Source organism: Nerophis lumbriciformis, linkage group LG08, assembly GCF_033978685.3.
Source record: "Nerophis lumbriciformis linkage group LG08, RoL_Nlum_v2.1, whole genome shotgun sequence".
Lineage (NCBI taxonomy): Eukaryota > Metazoa > Chordata > Actinopteri > Syngnathiformes > Syngnathidae > Nerophis > Nerophis lumbriciformis.
Genome location: NC_084555.2, coordinates 2,868,063 through 2,893,172, shown reverse-complemented (window position 1 = coordinate 2,893,172; position 25,110 = coordinate 2,868,063). Strand labels below are relative to the sequence as shown.

At 38.5% G+C, this 25,110-nt stretch overlaps 1 protein-coding gene across 1 annotated transcript in view; it reads right to left on the bottom strand.

Moving 5' to 3' along the window:
* Positions 1-25,110, bottom strand: part of myo10l1 (myosin X, like 1) — a 136,635-nt gene that overhangs the window by 67,917 nt on the left and 43,608 nt on the right. The window contains exon 3 of the mRNA XM_061968121.2: positions 7,144-7,302. Within this exon, the coding sequence (XP_061824105.2) occupies positions 7,144-7,302 (159 nt within the window). The remainder of the gene's footprint in view (positions 1-7,143; positions 7,303-25,110) is intronic.

Below are 25,110 nucleotides of genomic sequence, written 5' to 3'. Positions count from 1 at the left end.
TCCCCGAGTGTTCAAATAACTCTAAATTAAGTCTTTGTTACTTAGAATATGTTCCCCGAGTGTTCAAATAACTCTAAATTAAGTCTTTGTTACTTAGAATATGTTCCCCTAGTGTAAAAATAACTCTAAATTAAGTCTTTGTTACTTAGAATATGTTCCCCGAGTGTCCAAATAACTCTAAATTAAGTCTTTGTTACTTAGAATATGTTCCCCGAGTGTCCAAATAACTCTAAATGAAGTCTTTGTTACTTAGAATATGTTCCCCTTGTGTCCAAATAACTCTAAACGAAGTCTTTGTTACTTAGAATATGTTCTGCGAGTGTCCAAATAACTCTAAATTAAGTCTTTGTTACTTAGAATATGTTCCCCGAGTGTTCAAATAACTCTAAATTAAGTCTTTGTTACTTAGAATATGTTCCCCGAGTGTCCAAATAACTCTAAATTAAGTCTTTGTTACTTAGAATATGTTCCCCTAGTGTAAAAATAACTCTAAATTAAGTCTTTGTTACTTAGAATATGTTCCCCGAGTGTCCAAATAACTCTAAATTAAGTCTTTGTTACTTAGAATATGTTCCCCTAGTGTAAAAATAACTCTAAATTAAGTCTTTGTTACTTAGAATATGTTCCCCGAGTGTCCAAATAACTCTAAATTAAGTCTTTGTTACTTAGAATATGTTCCCCGAGTGTACAAATAACTCTAAATGAAGTCTTTGTTACTTAGAATATGTTCCCCGAGTGTCCAAATAACTCTAAATGAAGTCTTTGTTACTTAGAATATGTTCTGCGAGTGTCCAAATAACTCTAAATTAAGTCTTTGTTACTTAGAATATGTTCCCCTAGTGTTCAAATAACTCTAAATTAAGTCTCTGTTACTTAGAATATGTTCCCCGAGTGTTCAAATAACTCTAAATTAAGTCTTTGTTACTTAGAATATGTTCCCCGAGTGTCCAAATAACTCTAAATTAAGTCTTTGTTACTTAGAATATGTTCCCCGAGTGTCAAAATAACTCTAAATTAAGTCTTTGTTACTTAGAAAATGTTCCCCTTGTGTCCAAATAACTCTAAACGAAGTCTTTGTTACTTAGAATATGTTCTGCGAGTGTCCAAATAACTCTAAATGAAGTCTTTGTTACTTAGAATATGTTCTGCGAGTGTCCAAATAACTCTAAATTAAGTCTTTGTTACTTAGAATATGTTCCCCTAGTGTTCAAATAACTCTAAATTAAGTCTTTGTTACTTAGAATATGTTCCCCGAGTGTCCAAATAACTCTAAATTAAGTCTTTGTTACTTAGAATATGTTCCCCTAGTGTAAAAATAACTCTAAATTAAGTCTTTGTTACTTAGAATATGTTCCCCGAGTGTCCAAATAACTCTAAATTAAGTCTTTGTTACTTAGAATATGTTCCCCGAGTGTACAAATAACTCTAAATGAAGTCTTTGTTACTTAGAATATGTTCCCCTTGTGTCCAAATAACTCTAAACGAAGTCTTTGTTACTTAGAATATGTTCTGCGAGTGTCCAAATAACTCTAAATGAAGTCTTTGTTACTTAGAATATGTTCTGCGAGTGTCCAAATAACTCTAAATGAAGTCTTTGTTACTTAGAATATGTTCTGCGAGTGTCCAAATAACTCTAAATTAAGTCTTTGTTACTTAGAATATGTTCCCCTAGTGTCCAAATAACTCTAAATTAAGTCTTTGTTACTTAGAATATGTTCCCCTAGTGTTCAAATAACTCTAAATTAAGTCTTTGTTACTTAGAATATGTTCCCCTAGTGTCCAAATAACTAAACGAAGTCTTTGTTACTTAGAATATGTTCTGCGAGTGTCCAAATAACTCTAAATGAAGTCTTTGTTACTTAGAATATGTTCTGCGAGTGTCCAAATAACTCTAAATGAAGTCTTTGTTACTTAGAATATGTTCCCCGAGTGTCCAAATAACTCTAAATTAAGTCTTTGTTACTTAGAAAATGTTCCCCTTGTGTCCAAATAACTCTAAACAAAGTCTTTGTTACTTAGAATATGTTCTGCGAGTGTCCAAATAACTCTAAATTAAGTCTTTGTTACTTAGAATATGTTCCCCGAGTGTCCAAATAACTCTAAATTAAGTCTTTGTTACTTAGAAAATGTTCCCCTTGTGTCCAAATAACTCTAAACAAAGTCTTTGTTACTTAGAATATGTTCTGCGAGTGTCCAAATAACTCTAAATGAAGTCTTTGTTACTTAGAATATGTTCTGCGAGTGTCCAAATAACTCTAAATTAAGTCTTTGTTACTTAGAATATGTTCCCCTAGTGTTCAAATAACTCTAAATTAAGTCTTTGTTACTTAGAATATGTTCCCCGAGTGTTCAAATAACTCTAAATTAAGTCTTTGTTACTTAGAATATGTTCCCCGAGTGTCCAAATAACTCTAAATTAAGTCTTTGTTACTTAGAATATGTTCCCCGAGTGTCCAAATAACTCTAAATTAAGTCTTTGTTACTTAGAAAATGTTCCCCTTGTGTCCAAATAACTCTAAACGAAGTCTTTGTTACTTAGAATATGTTCTGCGAGTGTCCAAATAACTCTAAATGAAGTCTTTGTTACTTAGAATATGTTCTGCGAGTGTCCAAATAACTCTAAATTAAGTCTTTGTTACTTAGAATATGTTCCCCTAGTGTTCAAATAACTCTAAATTAAGTCTCTGTTACTTAGAATATGTTCCCCGAGTGTCCAAATAACTCTAAATTAAGTCTTTGTTACTTAGAATATGTTCCCCTAGTGTAAAAATAACTCTAAATTAAGTCTTTGTTACTTAGAATATGTTCCCCGAGTGTCCAAATAACTCTAAATTAAGTCTTTGTTACTTAGAAAATGTTCCCCTTGTGTCCAAATAACTCTAAACGAAGTCTTTGTTACTTAGAATATGTTCTGCGAGTGTCCAAATAACTCTAAATGAAGTCTTTGTTACTTAGAATATGTTCCCCGAGTGTCCAAATAACTCTAAATTAAGTCTTTGTTACTTAGAATATGTTCCCCGAGTGTCCAAATAACTCTAAATTAAGTCTTTGTTACTTAGAATATGTTCCCCTTGTGTCCAAATAACTCTAAACAAAGTCTTTGTTACTTAGAATATGTTCTGCGAGTGTCCAAATAACTCTAAATGAAGTCTTTGTTACTTAGAATATGTTCCGCGAGTGTCCAAATAACTCTAAATTAAGTCTTTGTTACTTAGAATATGTTCCCCTAGTGTTCAAATAACTCTAATTTAAGTCTTTGTTACTTAGAATATGTTCCTCGAGTGTCCAAATAACTCTAAATTAAGTCTTTGTTACTTAGAATATGTTCCCCTAGTGTAAAAATAACTCTAAATTAAGTCTTTGTTACTTAGAATATGTTCCCCGAGTGTCCAAATAACTCTAAATTAAGTCTTTGTTACTTAGAATATGTTCCCCGAGTGTACAAATAACTCTAAATGAAGTCTTTGTTACTTAGAATATGTTCCCCTAGTGTCCAAATAACTCTAAATTAAGTCTTTGTTACTTAGAATATGTTCCCCTAGTGTAAAAATAACTCTAAATTAAGTCTTTGTTACTTAGAATATGTTCCCCGAGTGTCCAAATAACTCTAAATTAAGTCTTTGTTACTTAAAATATGTTCCCCGAGTGTCCAAATAACTCTAAATTAAGTCTTTGTTACTTAGAAAATGTTCCCCTTGTGTCCAAATAACTCTAAACGAAGTCTTTGTTACTTAGAATATGTTCTGCGAGTGTCCAAATAACTCTAAATGAAGTCTTTGTTACTTAGAATATGTTCTGCGAGTGTCCAAATAACTCTAAATTAAGTCTTTGTTACTTAGAATATGTTCCACTAGTGTTCAAATAACTCTAAATTAAGTCTTTGTTACTTAGAATATGTTCCCCGAGTGTCCAAATAACTCTAAATTAAGTCTTTGTTACTTAGAATATGTTCCCCTAGTGTAAAAATAACTCTAAATTAAGTCTTTGTTACTTAGAATATGTTCCCCGAGTGTCCAAATAACTCTAAATTAAGTCTTTGTTATTTAGAATATGTTCCCCGAGTGTCCAAATAACTCTAAATTAAGTCTTTGTTACTTAGAATATGTTCCCCTAGTGTAAAAATAACTCTAAATTAAGTCTTTGTTACTTAGAATATGTTCCCCGAGTGTCCAAATAACTCTAAATTAAGTCTTTGTTATTTAGAATATGTTCCCCGAGTGTCCAAATAACTCTAAATTAAGTCTTTGTTACTTAGAATATGTTCCCCGAGTGTCCAAATAACTCTAAACGAAGTCTTTGTTACTTAGAATATGTTCTGCGAGTGTCCAAATAACTCTAAATGAAGTCTTTGTTACTTAGAATATGTTCTGCGAGTGTCCAAATAACTCTAAATTAAGTCTTTGTTACTTAGAATATGTTCCCCGAGTGTCCAAATAACTCTAAATTAAGTCTTTGTTACTTAGAATATGTTCCCCTAGTGTAAAAATAACTCTAAATTAAGTCTTTGTTACTTAGAATATGTTCCCCGAGTGTCCAAATAACTCTAAATTAAGTCTTTGTTACTTAGAATATGTTCCCCGAGTGTACAAATAACTCTAAATGAAGTCTTTGTTACTTAGAATATGTTCCCCTAGTGTCCAAATAACTCTAAATGAAGTTTGTGTTACTTAGAATATGTTCCCCATACTAAAGTGTTACCAAAAACATATAACTTTGTCTTGAATTTGAAAAACAAAAACATTTTATTTTTCACTAAAGAAGGGTTCGGTGAATGCGCGTATGAAACTGGTGGGGTTCGGTACCTCCAACAAGGTTCAGAACCACTGCACTAGTGACTCAAAGCGCTTTTACATAGTGAAACCCAATATCTAAGTTCCATTTAAAGCAGTGTGGGTGGCACTGGGAGCAGGTGGGTAAAGTGTCTTGCCCAAGGACACAACGGCAGTGACTAGGATGGCGGAAGCGGGGATCGAATCTGGACACCCTCAAGCTGCTGGCACGGCCACTCTACCAACTATACCACCCCACAGATTTCCGTGTTCATGTTTTTATACACCAGAACTAACATCCCAATCACATCAATTAGCTCATTACTACCATAACAACACACTTTCTCTTTGGCCTTAATGTGATATAAAGGCAGTGTTGCCATGGTGACAGCATCCACGTCAATGGAACGCAATAGCCCTAATACGGGGGTCAGCAACCCAAGGCTCTGAACCTCTTTCAGAGATGTGTGAAAATAGTAAAAGATGAAGAAAAAAAAAATGATTCTTTGCATTTGACCCATCACCCTTGATCACGCCCTGGGAGGTGAGAGGAGCAGTGAGCAGCAGCGGTGGCCACGCCCGGCAATCATTTTTGGTGATTTAACCCCCAATTCCAACCCTTGATGCTGAGTGCCAAGCGGGGAGGTAATGGGTCCCGTTTTTATAGTCTTTGGTATGACTCGGCCGGGGTTTCAACTCACAACCTACCGATCTCAGGGCGGACACTCTAACCACAAGGCCACTGAGCAGGTGATATGGTTTCTGTCGGAGGACAAACATGACACAAACCTTCCTAATTGTTATAAATCCCACTGTTCACATTAAACATGCTTCACTGATGAGAGGATTTGGAGAGCGCCGTTTTTTTAGCAATCCCTGAACTCACCGTAGTTTGTTTACATGTTCAACTTTCTCTGAAGCTGCCACAGAAAAATATGTTTTATGCCACTTCTTCTTTGTCTCATTTTGTCCACCAAACTTGTTATCGCCGCTAGCTCGCTAGCCATGTCTTAAAGCACCTCTTCCTGAGGGCGTTTCTGTGTTATAACTTCACCTTTATCGTTAGTTTTTAGGCCAAAATACGTCCGTTCTCCCTTTTCTGTCTACACACTGTGTCTGCTTGTAAGTACTCCGTGTGTGCGCGCTGCCGAACATGCTCCTCTGCTCGCAAAACCAGCAATGTCACGACGCGACGACGCGCCGTCATGCCTGGGAACCGGTACTTTTCAAACGGAGTATAGTTCCGTTTTTCGATTCATTAGTACCACGATACTATACCAGTACCAGTATACCGTACAAAACTACTACATACATACAATTGTTATTTTTAATTGTTTTTTCTGTGTCATTTATTAGGGTTAGGTCAAACAAGATGTGTGTTTTAAAATGTTTGTACAGTGGTTAACTTCTTTTTACACTTGCATGACAATTAACAAAAGTTTATGTATAGTGCTTCTACATCTTATTATTAACAGTGGTTGACTTATTTATACACTTGTAACTAGAGATATCCGATAATAGCTTTTTTGCCGATATCCGATATTCCGATATTGTCCAACTCTTAATTACCGATTCCGATATCAACCGATACGATATATACAGTCGTGGAATTATCACATTATTATGCCTAATTTTGTTGTGATCAAAATAAATCAACTCAAGTTATGGAAAAAAAATGCCAACATGGCCCTGCCATATTTATTATTGAAGTCACAAAGTGCATTTTTTTTTTTTAACATGCCTCAAAACAGCAGCTTGGAATTTGGGACATGCTCTCCTTGAGAGAGCATGAGGAGGTTGAGGTGGGTGATAGCGGGGAGAGTGTATATTGTAGCGTCTCGGAAGAGTTAGTGCTGCAAGGGGTTCTGGGTATTTGTTCTGTTGTGTTTATGTTGTGTTACGGTGCGGGCGTTCTCCCGAAAATGTGTTTGTCATTCTTGTTTGGTGTGGGTTCACAGTGTGGCGCATATTTGTAACAGTGTTAGAGTTGTTTATACGGCCACCCTCAGTGTGACCTGTATGGCTGTTGACCAAGTATGCCTTGCATTCACTTTTGTGTGTGTGAAAAGCCGTAGATATTATGTGACTGTGCCGGCACGCAAAGGAAGTGCCTTTAAGGTTTATTGGCGCTCTGTACGCTCTGTTTTAAAAAGTCAAAAATGTTACTTTTTGAAACCGATACCGATAATTTCCGATATTACATTTTAAAACATTTATCGGCCGATAATATCGGCAGTCCGATATTATCGGACATCTCTACTTGGAACGTTAAAACGTCACTTAGAACATTGTCACGGGAAGTAAAAGTCCATTGATAAAGAGACAGTTTGACCCTGGAAGGGATGATTTCTCGTCCTGTGAGTATCATGCTTACGTAGATGTTGTCTTTCTGGTAGCGCTGGTACAAATTGTGCATGATGGCCGCCTCGTGGAGCTCGGCCAGCGACGACATGTCCTCCACGCCGTGGATGCTGGACGGGTGCATGGCGCACACGCGCTCCCTGGTGACCTCGGCCTGCTGCAAGTACAGCGCCTGCAAAAAAAAATGAGCCAATACATTAGGTACACCCTCGCTGCTGTACGTAGACATATCATATATACGGTTTATGGCAAGTAGTCATTGAACAATGGGGTTTTTACCACCAGCTGACATCATAAAGGTCACCTATTCAACTTGTTTAAGAATAGAAACTTCGGCCTTTCAAAAGAGTTGATTGTTGACATGTCAAATCCGTCCCAGCCCGTGTGTGTGTGTGTGTGTGTGTGTGTGTGTGTGTGTGTGTGTGTGTGTGTGTGTGTGCGTGTGTGTGTGTGCTGTGGTAACAGATGCCAGGGGCACTCTCTTGGCACTCTCACAACTTAAATGGATATATTTCACTTGGCTAGCTTTTACTGCAGAAAAAGCGACTTGCAAGCACGTTTTAAACAGATAAAAATGCGTATTAATATTGCATTATTAATACAAACTGTGTGTATTAAGCTAACTTCCTGAGCCTAAATGAAGATAAAACAGAAGTTATGTTGTTCGGTCCAAGTCGCTCTCCCTCCCCCAACGTTGACCTCGGCACTCTGACCCCGTATCTCAGCGACTCTGTCACAAACCTGGGGGTAAAGTTTGACTCAGATTTTAAATTCGAAAAACAAATCAGCAGCATCGTTCAAAAAAGCTTTTATCAATTACGCCAAATAGCGAAAGTGAAACCGCTTCTATCAAGACATGATCTTGAGAAATTAATCCACGCTTTTATCTCGACTCGTCTTGATTATTGTAATGCCCTGTATGTTGGCATTAGCCAGGCCTCCCTCGCCCGCCTGCAGCTCGTGCAGAACTCTGCTGCTCGTCTGCTAACACAGACCCGCAGACGTGAGCACATCACCCCTATTTTAGCGTCCCTTCACTGGCTCCCTGTGCGTTACCGAATACATTTTAAACTCCTTTTATTTGTTTTTAAATGTCTAAACAACCTCGCGCCAACCTATCTCTCCGACCTCCTTCAGCCTTACTGCCCCACCCGATCCTTAAGATCAGCCGATCAGCTGCTGTTGACGGTCCCTGACACAAGGCTGAAGCTTAGAGGTGACAGAGCTTTCGCCGTTGCTGCTCCCAAGCTCTGGAACGACCTACCCCTGAGTGTTAGACAAGCCTCCTCTCTTCCTGTTTTTAAATCTCTCTTAAAAACATACTTTTATTCCATGGCTTTTAACACTGAGTGATATCCATCCTGCAATGGCGCCCCATAATACACCTGCTGTGATCCTGTTTTTATGTTTTTATGTTTTTATTAATTCTATTTTAATTATTTATTTTTTATCGTGTTCTGTTTGTGTTGTGTTGTGTTTGCTCGGTACTCGTTTTATCTTTTAACCTGCTCATTGTACAGCACTTTGGCTACCCCTGTGGTAAATTTTAAATGTGCTCTATAAATAAAGTTGATTTGATTTGATTTGATTTGTCCTATCAGTTATTAAAGCTTCAATGTGCCCACTTGGGCAGTCATTCATTCATCAAGACAAATTTCATGCTGTTAACCAGTGTGTGTGTGTGTGTGTGTGTGTGTGTGTGTGTGTGTGTGTGTGTGTGTGTGTGTGTGTGTGTGTGTGTGTGTGTGTGTGTGCGTGTGTGTGTGTGTGTTTACAGGATGTCATTCTGATGCACAGACAGGAGGACACGCATAAATTAACGCGCCTCTTAGTTACGGCGCTTTATCACAACTTGGAGGGCAAATATATAATCAGAATATATTTCCTTTATTTTTTTGCAGTTTTTTTTATTATAGTAGTTTAATACAGCGGGCAGGCTCCATAAATGTTAAATTTTTCAATGTACTTTTTGAACTACTGTATGCGCCTCTTAGTTACGGCGCTTTATCACAACTTGGAGGGCAAATATATAATCAGAATATATTTTCTTTATTTTTTTGCAGTTTTTTTTTTTATTATAGCAGTTTTTTTATTATAGTAGTTTATTACAGCAGGCAGGCTACATAAATGTAACATTTTTCAATGTACTTTTTGAACTACTGTATGTAGAGTAATATTTTTTCATCTCAGATAGCAGTAATATGTATTATTTATGAAAACTATTAAAGTAATGTAAGCCTAGAAGGCAACGTAAGAACTTCTTTATTTATTCTACATTTATTTGTATTTATTTTATCAAACTATTTTACGCTTTGTATAACTCATTTAATAAAAATAAAAAAATTTAAGTTAATAATGTATTAATAACAATAATGGTACAGTAATAATAATACTAAAATGATGATAATGATAATTAGTAATAATGCACTCCACAAAGAAAATGGTGACCCCTAATAACAATATAATATTAATAGCAACAATAATAATAATATAAAAAAATTATATAACAATAATAGTGCACTCCACAAATAATTATAATAATAAAAATAATAAATAACAATAATACAATGAAATAAAACAATAATATATATACATAAATAAATAATAACAATAATAATAATAATACCAACAACAACAACAACAATAATAATAATAATAATAACAACAATCCACTCTACAACGGAAATTTTGACCTAAATTTACGTTTAAAATGTTGCATTATTTTATTTTTAAAAATGTATTTTAATTTTGTTACAAGGGGTGAAATATTCTTTACAGTATGTTTTTTACATGTATATATTTATATTATATATTACACAATTCAACACAACTGTCAAATCGTGCCAGTTTACAATATACATTACACAGTAATTTCACATGTTTTATATAACAATACGATATAGTTAATACAATAATTTACAAAATAAAATAAAAAGACTCAATCTTATTAATGAATGTTTTTAACTAAATTAGGGCTGCAGCTAACAACTAATTTGATTATCGATTAATCTGTCGATTATTACTTCGATTAATCGATTAATAATCGGATAAAAGAGACAAACTACATTTCTATCCTTTCCAGTATTTTATTGGGGGGGGGGGGAAACAGTATACTGGCACCATACTTATTTTGATTATTGTTTCTCAGCTGTTTGTACATGTTGCAGTTTATAAATAAAGGTTTATAAAAAAAAAAAGTTTAAATAAATAAAAAGTAGCCTCTGCGCATGCGCATAGCATAGATCCAACGAATCGATTACTAAATTTATCGCCAACTATTTTTATAATCGATTTAATCGATTAGTTGTTGCAGCCCTAAACTAAATTGTATTTTGTAATATCAATTTAACAATTTTGCGTTAAACTCAGATTAAAACATGTATTTTCAACTAATAAAATGCAATGAAATTCAAAATACACCAGCAATAATGTTAATTAAAGTCAATGTTGAAAAGTCAGGTAAACATTTTCTTGATAATGTGATAAATACCGGTTTTATTTTCTCATATTTACTAGGAACTATAATCACAACAGTACACGTACACACCGGCTACCTCCCTAGAAGTGTCAATCAAAAAAAGAGCATATATTTAATTAGACTGTGCAATGTTGTAGCTTGGTGGATAACGTGATATGTTTATTCATAAATGTGAATTATAAATGTTTTTACGTGCATAGCAATGACTTCACATGTGACTCGAGGTCCTCTTTTTAGTTCCCGTTGCAGATTGAACGCCTTTTTAAGCCTTTTGATGTTTGGATGTGCTTTGCACGATTCAGGCGGCGACGAGCCAAGAGGTCATGTGACTTGACGCGTTAGACCTGAAACCGATGTATGCAGAATTAGAGATGAGAGAGGAGAGAGAGAGAGAGAGAGAGAGAGGAGAGAGAGAGAGAGGAGAGAGAGAGAGGAGAGCCCTCGGCACAGTGACCTACATTCTCTCCAGCAGCACAGGATATCACATATTCATAATCATCTTTTACCTGCAAGCTGGCTGCACTGACCTCAGATCAGACGTACACTCGTCTGATTTCATCTCATCCGGCAATCAGGAAGTTGTTTGTGGCAAAAAAGGTATAATTCTCACCGATGCAAAATGGACTTTCAAATCTAATGATAAGACCGAGGAACATTTGATGTTGGTTCCCATAGGAGATCATGAAAACTTCAGGAAATCTTTCAGGTCTCGTTGTGTGAATGCTCCAAAGCATTAGTAGTTTTTTTTATTATAGTAGTTTATTACAGCGAGCAGGCTACATAAATGTTACATTTTTCAATGTACTTTTTGAACTACTGTATGTAGAGTAATATTTTTTCATCTCAGATAGCAGTAGTATGTATTATTTATGAAAACTATTAAAGTAATGTAAGCCTAGAAGGCAACGTAAGAACTTCTTTATTTATTCTATATTTATTTGTATTTATTTTATCAAACTATTTTACGCTTTGTATAACTCATTTAATTTAAAAAAATGTTTAAGTTAATAATGTATTAATAACAATAATGGTATAGTAATAATAATACTAAAATGATGATAATGATAATTAGTAATAATGCACTCCACAAAGAAAATGGTGACCCCTAATAACAATATAATATTAATAGCAACAATAATAATATAAAAAAATTATATAACAATAATAGTGCACTCCACAAATAATTATATAGTAAAAATGATAAATAACAATAATACAATGAAATAAAACAATAATATATATATATATATATATATATATATATATATATGTATGTATGGGAAAAAAAATCACAAGACTATTTCATCTCTACAGGCCTGTTTCATGAGGGGGGGTACCCTCAATCATCAGGAGATTTTAATGGAAGCATTCACATACCATGGTTTATATAGGGCACAGAGTGGGTGGGTACAGGCTGGCGTAGGGGCGTGGTGATTGGCTCATGTGTTACCTAGGAGGTGTTTCCGTCTGTGGCGGCATGCTGATACAATTTCGCTGCGCTTGTTGAGGGATGACAGGTCTGGACGGTATATAATAAACAGTCTCTCTTTCAAGCATAGGTTGCATCTTTTATTACCACTATTGTAAGGTGTGCTGGATGCAAGAATTTGCCATGTTATTGAATATTCAACATTATTGTCTTTGAGGTCCCAAATGTGTTTGCTGAGTTCTGTGGTATTCCGCAGGTTTTTGTTCCTGAAAGAAGCCTTGTGATTGTTCCATCTGGTTTTGAATTCTCCCTCGGTTAATCCTACATATGTGTCGGATGTGTTAATGTCCTTGCGTATTACCTTAGATTGGTAGACAACTGATGTTTGTAAGCACCCCCCGTTGAGAGGGCAATCAGGTTTCTTTCGACAATTACATCCTTTGTTGGTTTTGGAGTCGCTCTGTCTGAGGGCCGACGGCTCATTTGCAATTGTTTTGTTGTGGTTTGAGATGATTTGTCGTATATTGTTCATGCAGCTGTAGCTCAATTTAATGTTGTTCTTGTTGAATACTTTTCTTAGGATGTTGTCTTTGGGAAAGTGTTCGTCAATCAGATTGAGGAATTTGTGTCCAATGTTCGTTGAGACGTTTTTGCTGTATGGGGGGTTGTACCAGATGATGTCGTTCCGTTTTCTGTTCTTTTTTGGCTGGTTTCCTGGCGTGGGTTCATAGGTGAGGGTGAAATTGTATCCGCTTTCATCAAGGGCTTTTTGGTACGGGGGGGTTGCTTGGTCAAATTCAGCTTTGCTAGATGACAGCATCGATAGCCTTTTATTGATTCCGGTAGGTATTCTTTTCGTGGTGGTGGGTGGGTGGTTGCTGTCATGGTGCACGTATTGGAGTGTTGTGTTGGGTTTCGTGAATGGTTGGTAGCTGTTATTTCTCAGGTTGAAAGTGACGTCAAGGAAGTTGACGGTTTGCTTGTTGGCTTCAATCGTGATCCGTAGGCCGTTCTCTTTGAAAATTTGGCATATGCGCTTCTTGGTATTCTCGCTGCTCCTTGGCGAGGCGCGACACACTGCCAGTCCGTCATCACGGTAAATATCAAGGTTCAGATTGAGGCTAGCGAGCTGGGAGAGGAGGAAACTCCCAACGAGTTCACACGTTATATATATATATATATATATATATACATAGATAAATAATAACAATAATAATAATAATACCAACAACAAAAACAATAATAATAATAATAACAACAATCCACTCTCTTGCAGTTTATAAATAAAGGTTTATAAAAAATTTAAAAAATAAATAAATATAAAGTAGCCTCTGCGCATAGCATAGATCCAACGAATCGATTACTACATTTATCGCCAACTATTTTTATAATCGATTTTAATCGATTTCATTGATTAGTTGTTGCAGCCCTAAACTAAATTGTATTGTGTAATATGCAATGAAATTCAAAATACACCAGCAATAATGTTAATTAAAGTCAAGTTTGCATGTTCTCCCCGTGACTGCGTGGGTTCCCTCCGGGTACTCCGGCTTCCTCCCACCTCCAAAGACATGCACCTGGGGATAAGTTTATTGGCAACACTAAATTGGCCCTAGTGTGTGAATGTGAGTGTGAATGTTGTCTGTCTATCTGTGTTGGCCCTGTGATGAGGTGGCGACTTGTCCAGGGTGTACCCCGCCTTCCGCCCGATTATAGCTGAGATAGGCTCCAGCGCCCCCCGCGACCCCGAAGGGATTAAGCGGTAGAAAATGGATGGATGGATGGATGTTGAAAAGTCAGGTCAACATTTTCTTGATAATGTGATAAATACCATTTTTATTTTCTCATATTTACTAGGAACTATAATCACAATAGTACAATAGTAGTGTGTGAATGCTCCAAAGCATTCACACATATGGTTTTCTACACCAAAATGCATCTATTTATTATTATTCAACTTATCATTATTATTCTTTTTGGCGCGCTCTACCTTCCACATTTTTCATCCGATTCAAACCGTTTCAACTTCAAACTGTTCAGCATTCGGGAATTGCGGGCTTTCCCTTGACAAATTCCAAAAATTCCCAGATTTCCCAGAGTTCCAGATTTTCCGGGACATTCTTCCCATTCAAAATGAATTGGCCATTTCTCAAACTTTCACCATTTCCACATTTTTCAACCTATTGAAACTAGGGCTGGGCGATATATCGAATATACTCGATATATCACGGGTTTGTCTATGTGCGATATAGAAAATGACTATATCGAGTATACGTTCTCACGCAGTTGCTTTTAGCTGCAGGCATTACACTACAGGCTTTTATCACGCTTTCTTGTCTCTGCCTCTCACAGAGACATAAAAGAAGCGCACCTTCTTACATACGTCACATACGTATAAGCCCTCGCGGAGCAGAGAGGTAGCGGCATGGTTTAACGTTAGCTGTGGTGCGACGAGTGGTAATATGAGAGAGAGAAGGTGCCAATCTGGTAACAAATGAAGGAAGAATTAATTCCCAAGAAAAACAGCAAGGGGTCCATCGTCAGGCGGTGGTTTGGCTTCAAGTGGGAATATGTCGAAAAGACAACCGTAATTTGTCAAGTGTGGGGCAAAAGCGTTGCTACAAAAAGTAGCATTACTGCTAATATGTAGCATCATTTGAAAAGTCACCCGCTAGAGAATGAAGAGTGCTTGAAACTCCGCATGTCAACATCTCCAGCCAGGTGCCACACAAACAAAATGACGAGGCAAACATTTCCACATCAACACCGTATGAAAAAAATAGTCAAAAACAGAAGGAGATAACGTCCGCAGGAACCTACCACATAGCGAAGGACGAACACTATTTAATTTCCTATTATGCAGCTCATTTTTATTTGACACTTATTGAAATATCTTGTGTGACATCATGCACAAAAGTGCACTTTATTTGTTTGAAACTACAAACCCCGTTTCCATATGAGTTGGGAAATTGTGTTAGATGTAAATATAAACAGAATACAATGATTTGCAAATCATTTTCAACCCATATTCAGTTGAATATGCTACAAAGACAACATATTTGATGTTCAAACTGATAAACATTTTTTTTTTTGCAAATAATCATTAACTTTAGAATTTGATGCCAGCAACACGTGACAAAGAAGTTGGGAAAGGTGGCAATAAATACTGATAAAGTTGAGGAATGCTCATCAAACACTTATTTGGAACATCCCACAGGTGAACAGGCAAATTGGGAACAGGTGGGTGCCATGATTGGGTATAAAAGTAGATTCCATGAAATGCTCAGTCATTCACAAACAAGGATGGGGTGAGGGTCGCCACTTTGTCAACAAATGCGTGAGCAAATTGTTGAACAGTTTAAGAAAAACCTTTCTCAACCAGCTTTTGCAAGGAATTTTGGGATTTCACCATCTACGGTGCGTAATATCATCAAAGGGTTCAGAGAATCTGGAGAAATCACTGCACGTAAGCAGCTAAGCCCATGACCTTTGATCCCTCAGGCTGTACAGCATCAACAAGCGACATCAGTGTTTAAAGGATATCACCACATGGTCTCAGGAACACTTCAGAAACCCACTGTCAGTAACTACAGTTGGTCGCTACATCTGTAAGTGCAAGTTAAAACTCTCCTATGCGAGGCGAAAACCGTTTATCAACAACACCCAGAAACGCCGTCGGCTTCGCTGGGCCTGAGCTCATCTAAGATGGACTGATACAAAGTGGAAAAGTGTTCTGTGGTCTGACGAGTCCACATTTCAAATTGTTTTTGGAAACTGTGGATGTCGTGTCCTCCAGACCAAAGAGGAAAAGAACCATCCGGATTGTTATAGGCGCAAAGTTGAAAAGCCAGCATCTGTGATGGTATGGGGGTGTATTAGTGCCCAAGACATGTGTAACTTACACATCTGTGAAGGCGCCATTAATGCTGAAAGGTACATACAGGTTTTGGAGCAACATATGTTGCCATCCAAGCAACGCTACCATGGACGCCCCTGCTTATTTCAGCAAAACAATGCCAAGCCACGTGTTACATCAACGAATCATTGTACTCCGTTTATATTTACATCTAACACAATTTCCCAACTCATATGGAAACAAGGTTTGTAGTTGTGGTTTCTCTCTCTGAATGAAAGTTTAAAAGTGTCATGTCTGTGTGATCATGTTTTGTTTTAGTAATGTTCGGTTTTAAATTTTGGACTTTTTGTGCACTTTTGTTTTGTTTTGTCACCATAGCAACCATTAGTTTTCACCTGTCACGTCACGCACCTGTTTCACGTTTTGACTCACACACACCTGTCACCAATCATGTCACTGTTATTTAAGCATACCTTGTTCATCACTCGTCCTGCCTGCATTGTCATTATGTCACTCCGGTTCAGGTCTCGTTTTGACAAAAGTAAGTTTCCATGTCCATGTCCTAGTTTTTGTTTAAGATTAGCTTCACTTGCGTTTTAGGCACGCTTGCCTCTTTTTTTGTTGTTGTTGATTGTTGTTGTATTGTTTATGTTCGCGGTAGTGCATGATTTATGTTAAATAAATCCTAGCCTACCTTCACGCTGTTGTCCGTAGCCGTCTATCTTGCGTTGGAAGAACAACCCCGCAGCAAGCTGCGACCCCCATTTGACAGAATGCAGGCAGCATACGTTCTTCCGCAGACCGGCCACGAGGACGTGATGGAGACGCACTGGCAAAAATGGAAGCCAGCCAGAAAGGCTTTTTCTCGCCAGCATAACGCGTTGTTCCCCCAAAATCTTCATCCGGACAACAAGATTCCACAACCAGCCCATTCTTCCTTCCCGCCACAGAAGACCCGTGCTGATGACGTCATCCCGCCCACTGGTGATGACGTCAGAAACCAAGATTTTTTTTTTGAGTCTATTTACACCCTCTGTCAGCCGCCCACTATGGACTTTGTTTCAAAGAAAAATCCTTTTGAGAAAATTGTCTCTAAATTTAGATTTTTTCAGACACAGTCTAAAGTGGGGGTAGGGAATAGACATTTTGGACAATTTAGTGGGGAGGAGTCTACCCCCCTACACCCACCCCTAAAGAAGATTCCAGACCGCGGGGAGCACGTCTGGTATCCGCTCCTTGAGGGGGGGGCTAGGGCTGGGAACTGTACAGGTGGGGTGACTCAGCTTCGCCATGCCAAGCCGCAACCCCCAGCTAGACCACCTCCACCTGCACCAGTAGCTCCACGACGCCAAGCTCCGGTACCAGCTCCACGACGCCAAGCTCCGGTACCAGCTCCACGACGCCAAGCTCCGGTACCAGCTCCACGACGCCAAGCTCCGGTACCAGCTCCACGACGCCAAGCTCCGGTACCAGCTCCACGACGCCAAGCTCCGGTACCAGCTCCACGACGTCAAGCTCCGGTCGCAGCTCCACGACGCCAAGTGCCGCCAGTCGCAGCTCCACGACGCCAAGTGCCGCCAGTCGCAGCTCCACGACGCCAAGTGCCGCCAGTCGCAGCTCCACGACGCCAAGTGCCGCCAGTCGCAGCTCCACGACGCCAATTGCCGCCAGTCGCAGCTCCACGACGCCAAGTGCCGCCAGTCGCAGCTCCACGACGCCAAGTGCCGCCAGTCGCAGCTCCACGACGCCAAGTGCCGCCAGTCGCAGCTCCACGACGCCAAGTGCCGCCAGTCGCAGCTCCACGACGCCAAGTGCCGCCAGTCGCAGCTCCACGACGCCAAGTGCCGCCAGTCGCAGCTCCACGACGCCAAGTGCCGCCAGTCGCAGCTCCACGACGCCAAGACCCGCCATGCCAAGACCAAGACCCGCCATGCCAAGACCAAGACCCGCCATGCCAAGACCAAGACCCGCCATGCCAAGACCAAGACCCGCCATGCCAAGACCAAGACCCGCCATGCCAAGACCAAGACCCGCCATGCCAAGACCAAGACCCGCCATGCCAAGACCAAGACCCGCCCTGCCAAGACCAAGACCCGCCATGCCAAGACCAAGACCCGCCATGCCAAGACCAAGACCCGCCATGCCAAGACCAAGACCCACGCCAAGACCAAGACCTATACCAAGACCCACGCCGAGCTTCGCCGCCTGACCCGCCACGCCGAGCTTCGCCGCCTGACCCGCCACGCCGAGCTTCGCCGCCTGACTCGCCACGCCTGCCACGATGACGACGCGCCTGCCTCCTCGTCGGCCACGGATATGGCCGCTACCTGGTCGCCCGCCACGCCAAGTGCGCCCACCTCCCAGTCGGCCACGAATGTGGCCATTCCCTGGGCGCCCGCCTCGCCTGCTGCAGCGGCGTTCCACTCGCCGCCGCCACCTAACTCTGCCCCGCTGGATACGGGGACACGTGGCCTGGCGACCCACCGCCATGTCCCCCTCCCGCCCTCCCATGACTCTTGTTGATATTGTTTTTGGACATCTGGGATCTGTCCGTAAGGGGGGGATTCTGTCATGTCTGTGTGATCATGTTTTGTTTTAGTAATGTTCGGTTTAAATTTTGGACTTTTTGTGCACTTTTTGTTTTGTCACCATAGCAACCATTAGTTTTCACCTGTCACGTCACGCACCTGTTTCACGTTTTGACTCACACACACCTGTCACCAATCATGTCACTGTTATTTAAGCATACCTTGTTCATCACTCGTCCTGCCTGCATTGTCATTATGTCACTCCGGTTCAGGTCTCGTTTTGACAAAAGTAAGTTTCCATGTCCATGTCCTAGTTTTTGTTTAAGATTAGCTTCACTTGCGTTTTAGGCACGCTTGCCTCTTTTTTTTTGTTGTTGATTGTTGTTGTATAGTTTATGTTCGCGGTAGTGCATGATTTATGTTAAATAAATCCTAGCCTACCTTCACGCTGTTGTCCGTAGCCGTCTATCTTGCGTTGGAAGAACAACCCCGCAGCAAGCTGCGACCCCCATTTGACAAAAAGTAGCATATATTAATGCAGTATGAAGAAGAATGTTTTAATGTAGACACAGAATCATCATACTGCTGTGATTATATGCATCAAGTGTTCATTCAAGGCTAAGGCAAAATATCGAGATATGTATCGTGTATCGTGACATGGCCTAAAAATATCGAGATATTTAAAAAAAAGGCCATATCGCCCAGCCCTAATTCAAACCATTCCACCTTCAACACATTCCACCATTCTGTAAATTCAAACAAAATCATTTTTCCAAGTAAAAAAAAAAATTCCAGGATTTTCCAGAATTCCTGCTTTGCCAAAGCCCTATTTCTACCCCTTTTTCTGGCAACTACTCCTTCCACATTTTTCAACGCATTTCAACCGTTCCACCGTCAAAACATTCCTCTTCACCAGGACCATTTCTCAATTCAACATGTTACTACTTCGACATTTCTCGACCCATTTGAAAAATTCCAACACCAACCATTCCAACTCATTCAGACCATTCAAGTTTTTTTTCATTTTCAAAAAAATTCCCGCTTTTCCCGAAATCAGTTAGTTAAATTAGTTATGAAATTATTCGATTTATAATTAAAAAAAATTCCTGCGTCTTCGAAATTAATTCACCATGGTCAGACCCGGAACCAATTAACAGCAATAAACAAGCGTGTACTGTAAAGTAGTTAACCACTGAAATACAAAAAAACCCCACTCTCCCTAGCTTCAGCCATGTTGTACTGTGCAGCCTGGACAGCCAACCTATGTTGCATTACATGCCGTTTAGGATTCTATGGATACTATCACACTAATCTGGGGTGGCCTCACACATACAAAATAAAATTAAAATAAAATAAAGAATGCTTGTTGGTCTTGATTCAATTATGCTTCATCAGTTCATCAGCAATGAGGCGGCTAAAAGGCTTTTTTTGTGCCATCAAGCACACGTTCTATCTACTAGGGGAGAACTGCCTTCCCTGTCTTTTTTTAACACGGTGGCAAAATGTGTGTGTGTGTGTTTGCGTTTTTGTGTGTTTTTTATCCAATTATTTAAAAAGTTAGGAAACGCATGCACGCGTCCTTTGAGGATGTTCAACTGATGATTGGGACCAATGTGGGTCACTTAACATAACTTAAAACCAAACATTTATGTACTTTTTAGACATTTATAGACTTGGAATTGTGTGTGTGTGTGTGTGTGTGTGTGTGTGTGTGTGTGTGTGTGTGTGTGCGCGTGTGTAAGGCCTCCCCACAGCATGTTCCCAAAAATCCAGGTCACGTAACACGCATTTCATCGCTCGTCACTGAATGTGGTGTGTGTGTGTGTGTGTGTGTGTGTGTGTGTGTGTGTGTTGTTGTGTGTGTTTCTGAATGGAATAAAAGCAGGCACATTTTTCATACTCTCAAGAAAATAAAGTTGTGTATTTACAAAGAAAAAACATTCCTGATTGCACGAAAAATGAATTTATATTTGCATCATTTATTCTGGGAGAATAAATACTGTTCTTTAAAAAAAAAAACACCAAATATAAGAATAAAGATTATCTTTGTTGAAAACTGCTTTTATTCAAGAAGTAGTTTAAGAGAAATCTTTTTTGATAATTAAAGTTTTCTAAAATAATAGTTTTTGTGATTTTTTTTACAAGAATAAAATTGTTTATTCCTCATTTAAAATTGTATGTAATCGCATCTTTTTTTCCCCTTAATAAAATGTTATTTTATTTTATTATTTAAAAAAAAAAAAAAAAAAAGACCTAATATGAGAATAAAGATTGTTTGTTGAAAACTGTTGGCTTTTATTTAAGAAGTACTTTGAAATAAATATTTTTTTGATAATGTTTTTTTAAATAATAGTTTTTGTGATTTTTTTTTTTTACAACAATAAAGTTGTTTATTCCTCAGTTAAAATTGTATTTAATCTAATCTTTTTTCCCCCTTAATAAAATGTAATTTTATTTTATTATTATTATTATTATTTTTTTAATACTGTTCTTTAAAAAAAAAAAAAAAAAAGACCTAATATGAGAATAAAGATTGTTTGTTGAAAACTGTTGGCTTTTATTTAAGAAGTATTTTGAAAGAAATCTTTTTTGATAATAAATGTTTTTTAAAATAATAGTTTTTGTGATTTTTTTTACAAGAATAAAATTGTTTATTCCTCATTTAAAATTGTATGTAATTTCATCTTTTTTTTCCCCTCAATAAAATGTGATTTTCTTTTATTATTTAAAAAGAAAAACTAAAAATATTGTTTAAAAAAAAAAAAAAAAGACCTGTAATGAGAATAAAGATTGTTTGTTGAAAACTGTTGGCTTTTATTTAAGAAGTATTTTGAGGTAAATCTTTTTTGATAATAAATGTTTTTTAAAATAATAGTTTTTGTGATTTTTTTTTTTTACAAGAATAAAGTTGTTTATTCCTCATTTAAAATTGTATGTAATCTCATCTTTTTTTCCCCCTAAATAAAATGTGATTTTATTTTATTATTAAAAAAAACAACTAAAAATATTGTTGTTTAAAAAATAATAAAAAGACCTAATATGAGAATAAAGATTATGTTTGTTGAAAACTGTTGGCTTTTATTTAAGAAGTATCTTTAAAGAAATCTTTTTTGATAATAAATGTTTTTTAAAATAATAGCGTTTGTGATTTTTTTTTTTTACAAGAATAAAGTTGTTTATTCCTCATTTAAAATTGTATGTAATCTCATCTTTTTTTCCCCTTTAATAAAATGTGATTTTATTTTATTATTAAATTAATTTTTTTTAAATACTGTTCTTTAAAAAAAAAAAGACCTAATATGAGAATAAAAATTGTTTGTTGAAAACTGTTGGCTTTTATTTAAGAAATATTTTGAGAAAAATCGTTTTTGATAATAAATGTTTTTTAAAATAATAGTTTTTGTGATTTTTTTTTAATAACAATAACATTGTTTATTCCTCTTTTAAAATTGTATGTAATCTCATCTTTTTTTCCCCCTAAATAAAATGTGATTTTATTTTATTATTATTAAAAAAAAACTAAAAATATTGTTGTTTAAAAAATAATAAAAAGACCTAATATGAGAATAAAGATTATGTTTGTTGAAAACTGTTGGCTTTTATTTAAGAAGTATTTTGAAATAAATCTTTTTTGATAATAAATGTTTTTTAAAATAATAGTTTTTGTGATTTTGTTTTACAAGAATAAAGTTGTTTATTCCTCATTTAAAATTGTATGTAATATCATCTTTTTTTCCCTTTAATAAAATGTGATTTTCATCCATCCATCCATCTTCTTCCGCTTAACCGAGGTCGGGTCGCGGGGGCAGCAGCCTAAGCAGGGAAGCCCAGACTTCCCTCTCCCCAGCCACTTCGTCCAGCTCTTCCTGTGGGACCCCGAGGCGTTCCCAGGCCAGCCGGGAGACATAGTCTTCCCAACGTGTCCTGGGTCTTCCCCGCGGTCTCCTACCGGTCGGACGTGCCCTAAACACCTCCCTAGGGAGGCGTTCGGGTGGCATCCTGACCAGATGCCCGAACCACCTCATCTGGCTCCTCTCAATGTGGAGGAGCAGCGGCTTTACTTTGAGCTCCTCCCGGATGGCAGAGCTTCTCACCCTATCTCTAAGGGAGAGCCCCGCCACCCGGCGGAGGATACTCATTACCCGTGATCTTGTCCTTTCGGTCATAACCCAAAGCTCATGACCATAGGTGAGGATAAATTATATATGGATAAATATTAAGATTCATTTTCATAAAGTTTCGATCTCGCAACTTAGGTAAACAGCCGCCATCTTTTTTCCCGGTAGAACAGGAAGCGCTTCTTCTTCTACGCAAGCAACCGCCAAGGTAAGCACCCGCCCCCATAGAACAGGAAGCGCTTCTTCTTCTACTGTAAGCAACCACCCGTCCCCGGAAGAAGAAGAAAAAACGCGCGGATATCACCGTACGTTTCATTTCCTGTTTACATCTGTAAAGACCACAAAATGGCTCCTACTAAGCGACAAGGATCCCGTTCATGAAAAGACGCAATCTCTCCATCCGCACACGGATTACTACCGTATTTCACAGCAACTGATATTCCTGTGAACCGCACTGTGGATACAACGGGAGCACGTACGGTGAATATTCGCACCACAGGGAATGAGAAGTCATCCTTCACTGTGGTTCTAGCTTGCCATGCTAATGGCCAGAAACTTCCACCCATGGTGATATTCAAAAGGAAGACCTTGCCAAAAGAGACCTTTCCAGCCGGCGTCATCATAAAAGCTAACTCGAAGGGATGGATGAAGAAAAGATGAGCGAGTGGTTAAGGTAAGTTTAAGTTTACGCGAAGAGGCCGGGTGGCTTTTTTCACGCAGCTCTGTCCATGTTGATATACGTATGTTTGTGATTGCACATTTGCGTACATTTTGGGAGTGAACAGAGTTGTTAGAACGCTGGTTTTTAATATATTATTAAAGTTTGACTGACCTATCTGACTGTTTTTTTGACATTCCTTTAGCGCAGTTAGATGCGGCTTACAACACGGGGCGGCTTATTGGTGGACAAAGTTTTGAAATATGCCGTTCATTGAAGGCGCGGCTTTTAACCCAGGGCGCCTTATGATGCGGAAAATACGGTAGCTGGTAAACTACGACGTCAGACTAGCAGCAAACAAACTTCACAACAATTTAGTACATTTCAAGCATGATTAGACAGCTAATCTACTTTCTAAATTTACGGGAGCTCCGTTTAGAATGTTGTTTTTGTCGTGGTATGGCTTGTAATGATCAAAGGGTTTAAACAAGCAATGTGTTTATTCCGACCAGATCTCAGTGTAGCCATTTTTAGAATGTTGTCGTTGTTTAACTGCTTGTCACGACGACATGCAGCTAACACAAGCTATTGTACATATCCTACCTTTTGAGGACTTGCTTTTTATGGCTTATCTGTCTAACTACATAGTTGTCTCACTTTTTTAGGGCGTAGAATGATTGACTTCATTTACAATGTCGTAGAAGACGCTCCAGAGTGTGTCTCCGAGCAAGGCACAGCAGCGGTGTCGCATGGTTTTAACGTTAGCGTTTGGATTCGCTATCAAATATTTAAGCGCTTCCAGCAGGGCGGATGTTTGAAAGTGGATGAGTGGGGGGGGTTGGGCAAATTAAACACATTCATAATCAGGACTAACGAGGATGTATGATTCTTAGCTTGCTATCTACTTACTGTAATTCTAGTGGTACAGTAAACATTCATTTATTGTGAATGTACTTTGAGGGGAGGATTGAAACTCTTGGCGGCTGTCTATTATTAGCTGCCAACTGGAGCACATTTGTGTGTGTGTGTTAAATCTAAAGTGCAATGTGTGTGGGTTATACAGATTAGATGAGCGCACGCAAGCTCACGCTCTTAATGAGATTTTAAAACGTTCAATGACATTATTTTGGCGATGGATGTGGCATTAAAAGGTTGTGGTTATACGGGGGGGGCCTAGAGGGGCTGACATCCAATAAAGTTTTTCATTTAGCGCCGCTCTAAAGGTCATTGCGTGTCAGAGCGGGAAGGTAGAGGTTCTCGTCCCGCTTTCAAAGAAAAAACAAATTCAAACCAATGACGGCAGGAGTCTCTTTAGCGCCGCCCTAGTGGCTCCCTGGAGCTTTTTCCAAAGATGTGTGAAAATGGAAAAAGATGAAAAAATACATATTTTTTGTTTTAATATGGTTTGTGTCGGAGGACAAACATGACACAAGCCTTCCAAATTGTTAGAAATCCCACTGTTTATATTAAACATTAGGGGTGTGGGAAAAAATCGATTCGAATTCGAATTGCGATTCTCACGTTGTGCGATTCAGAATCGATTCTCATTTTTTAAAAATGTAATTTAAAAAAAAAATGTATTTATTTAAAAATTTATCCATCCATCCATCCATCTTCTTCCGCTTATCCGAGGTCGGGTCGCGGGGGCAGCAGCCTAAGCAGGGAAGCCCAGACTTCCCTCTCCCCAGCCACTTCGTCCAGCTCCTCCCGGGGGATCCCGAGGCGTTCCCAGGCCAGCCGGGAGACATAGTCTTCCCAACGTGTCCTGGGTCTTCCTCGTGGCCTCCTACCGGTCGGACATGCCCTAAACACCTCCTTAGGGAGGCGCTCGGGTGGCATCCTGACCAGATGCCCGAACCACCTCATCTGGCTCCTCTCGATGCGGAGGAGCAGCGGCTTTACTTTGAGCTCCC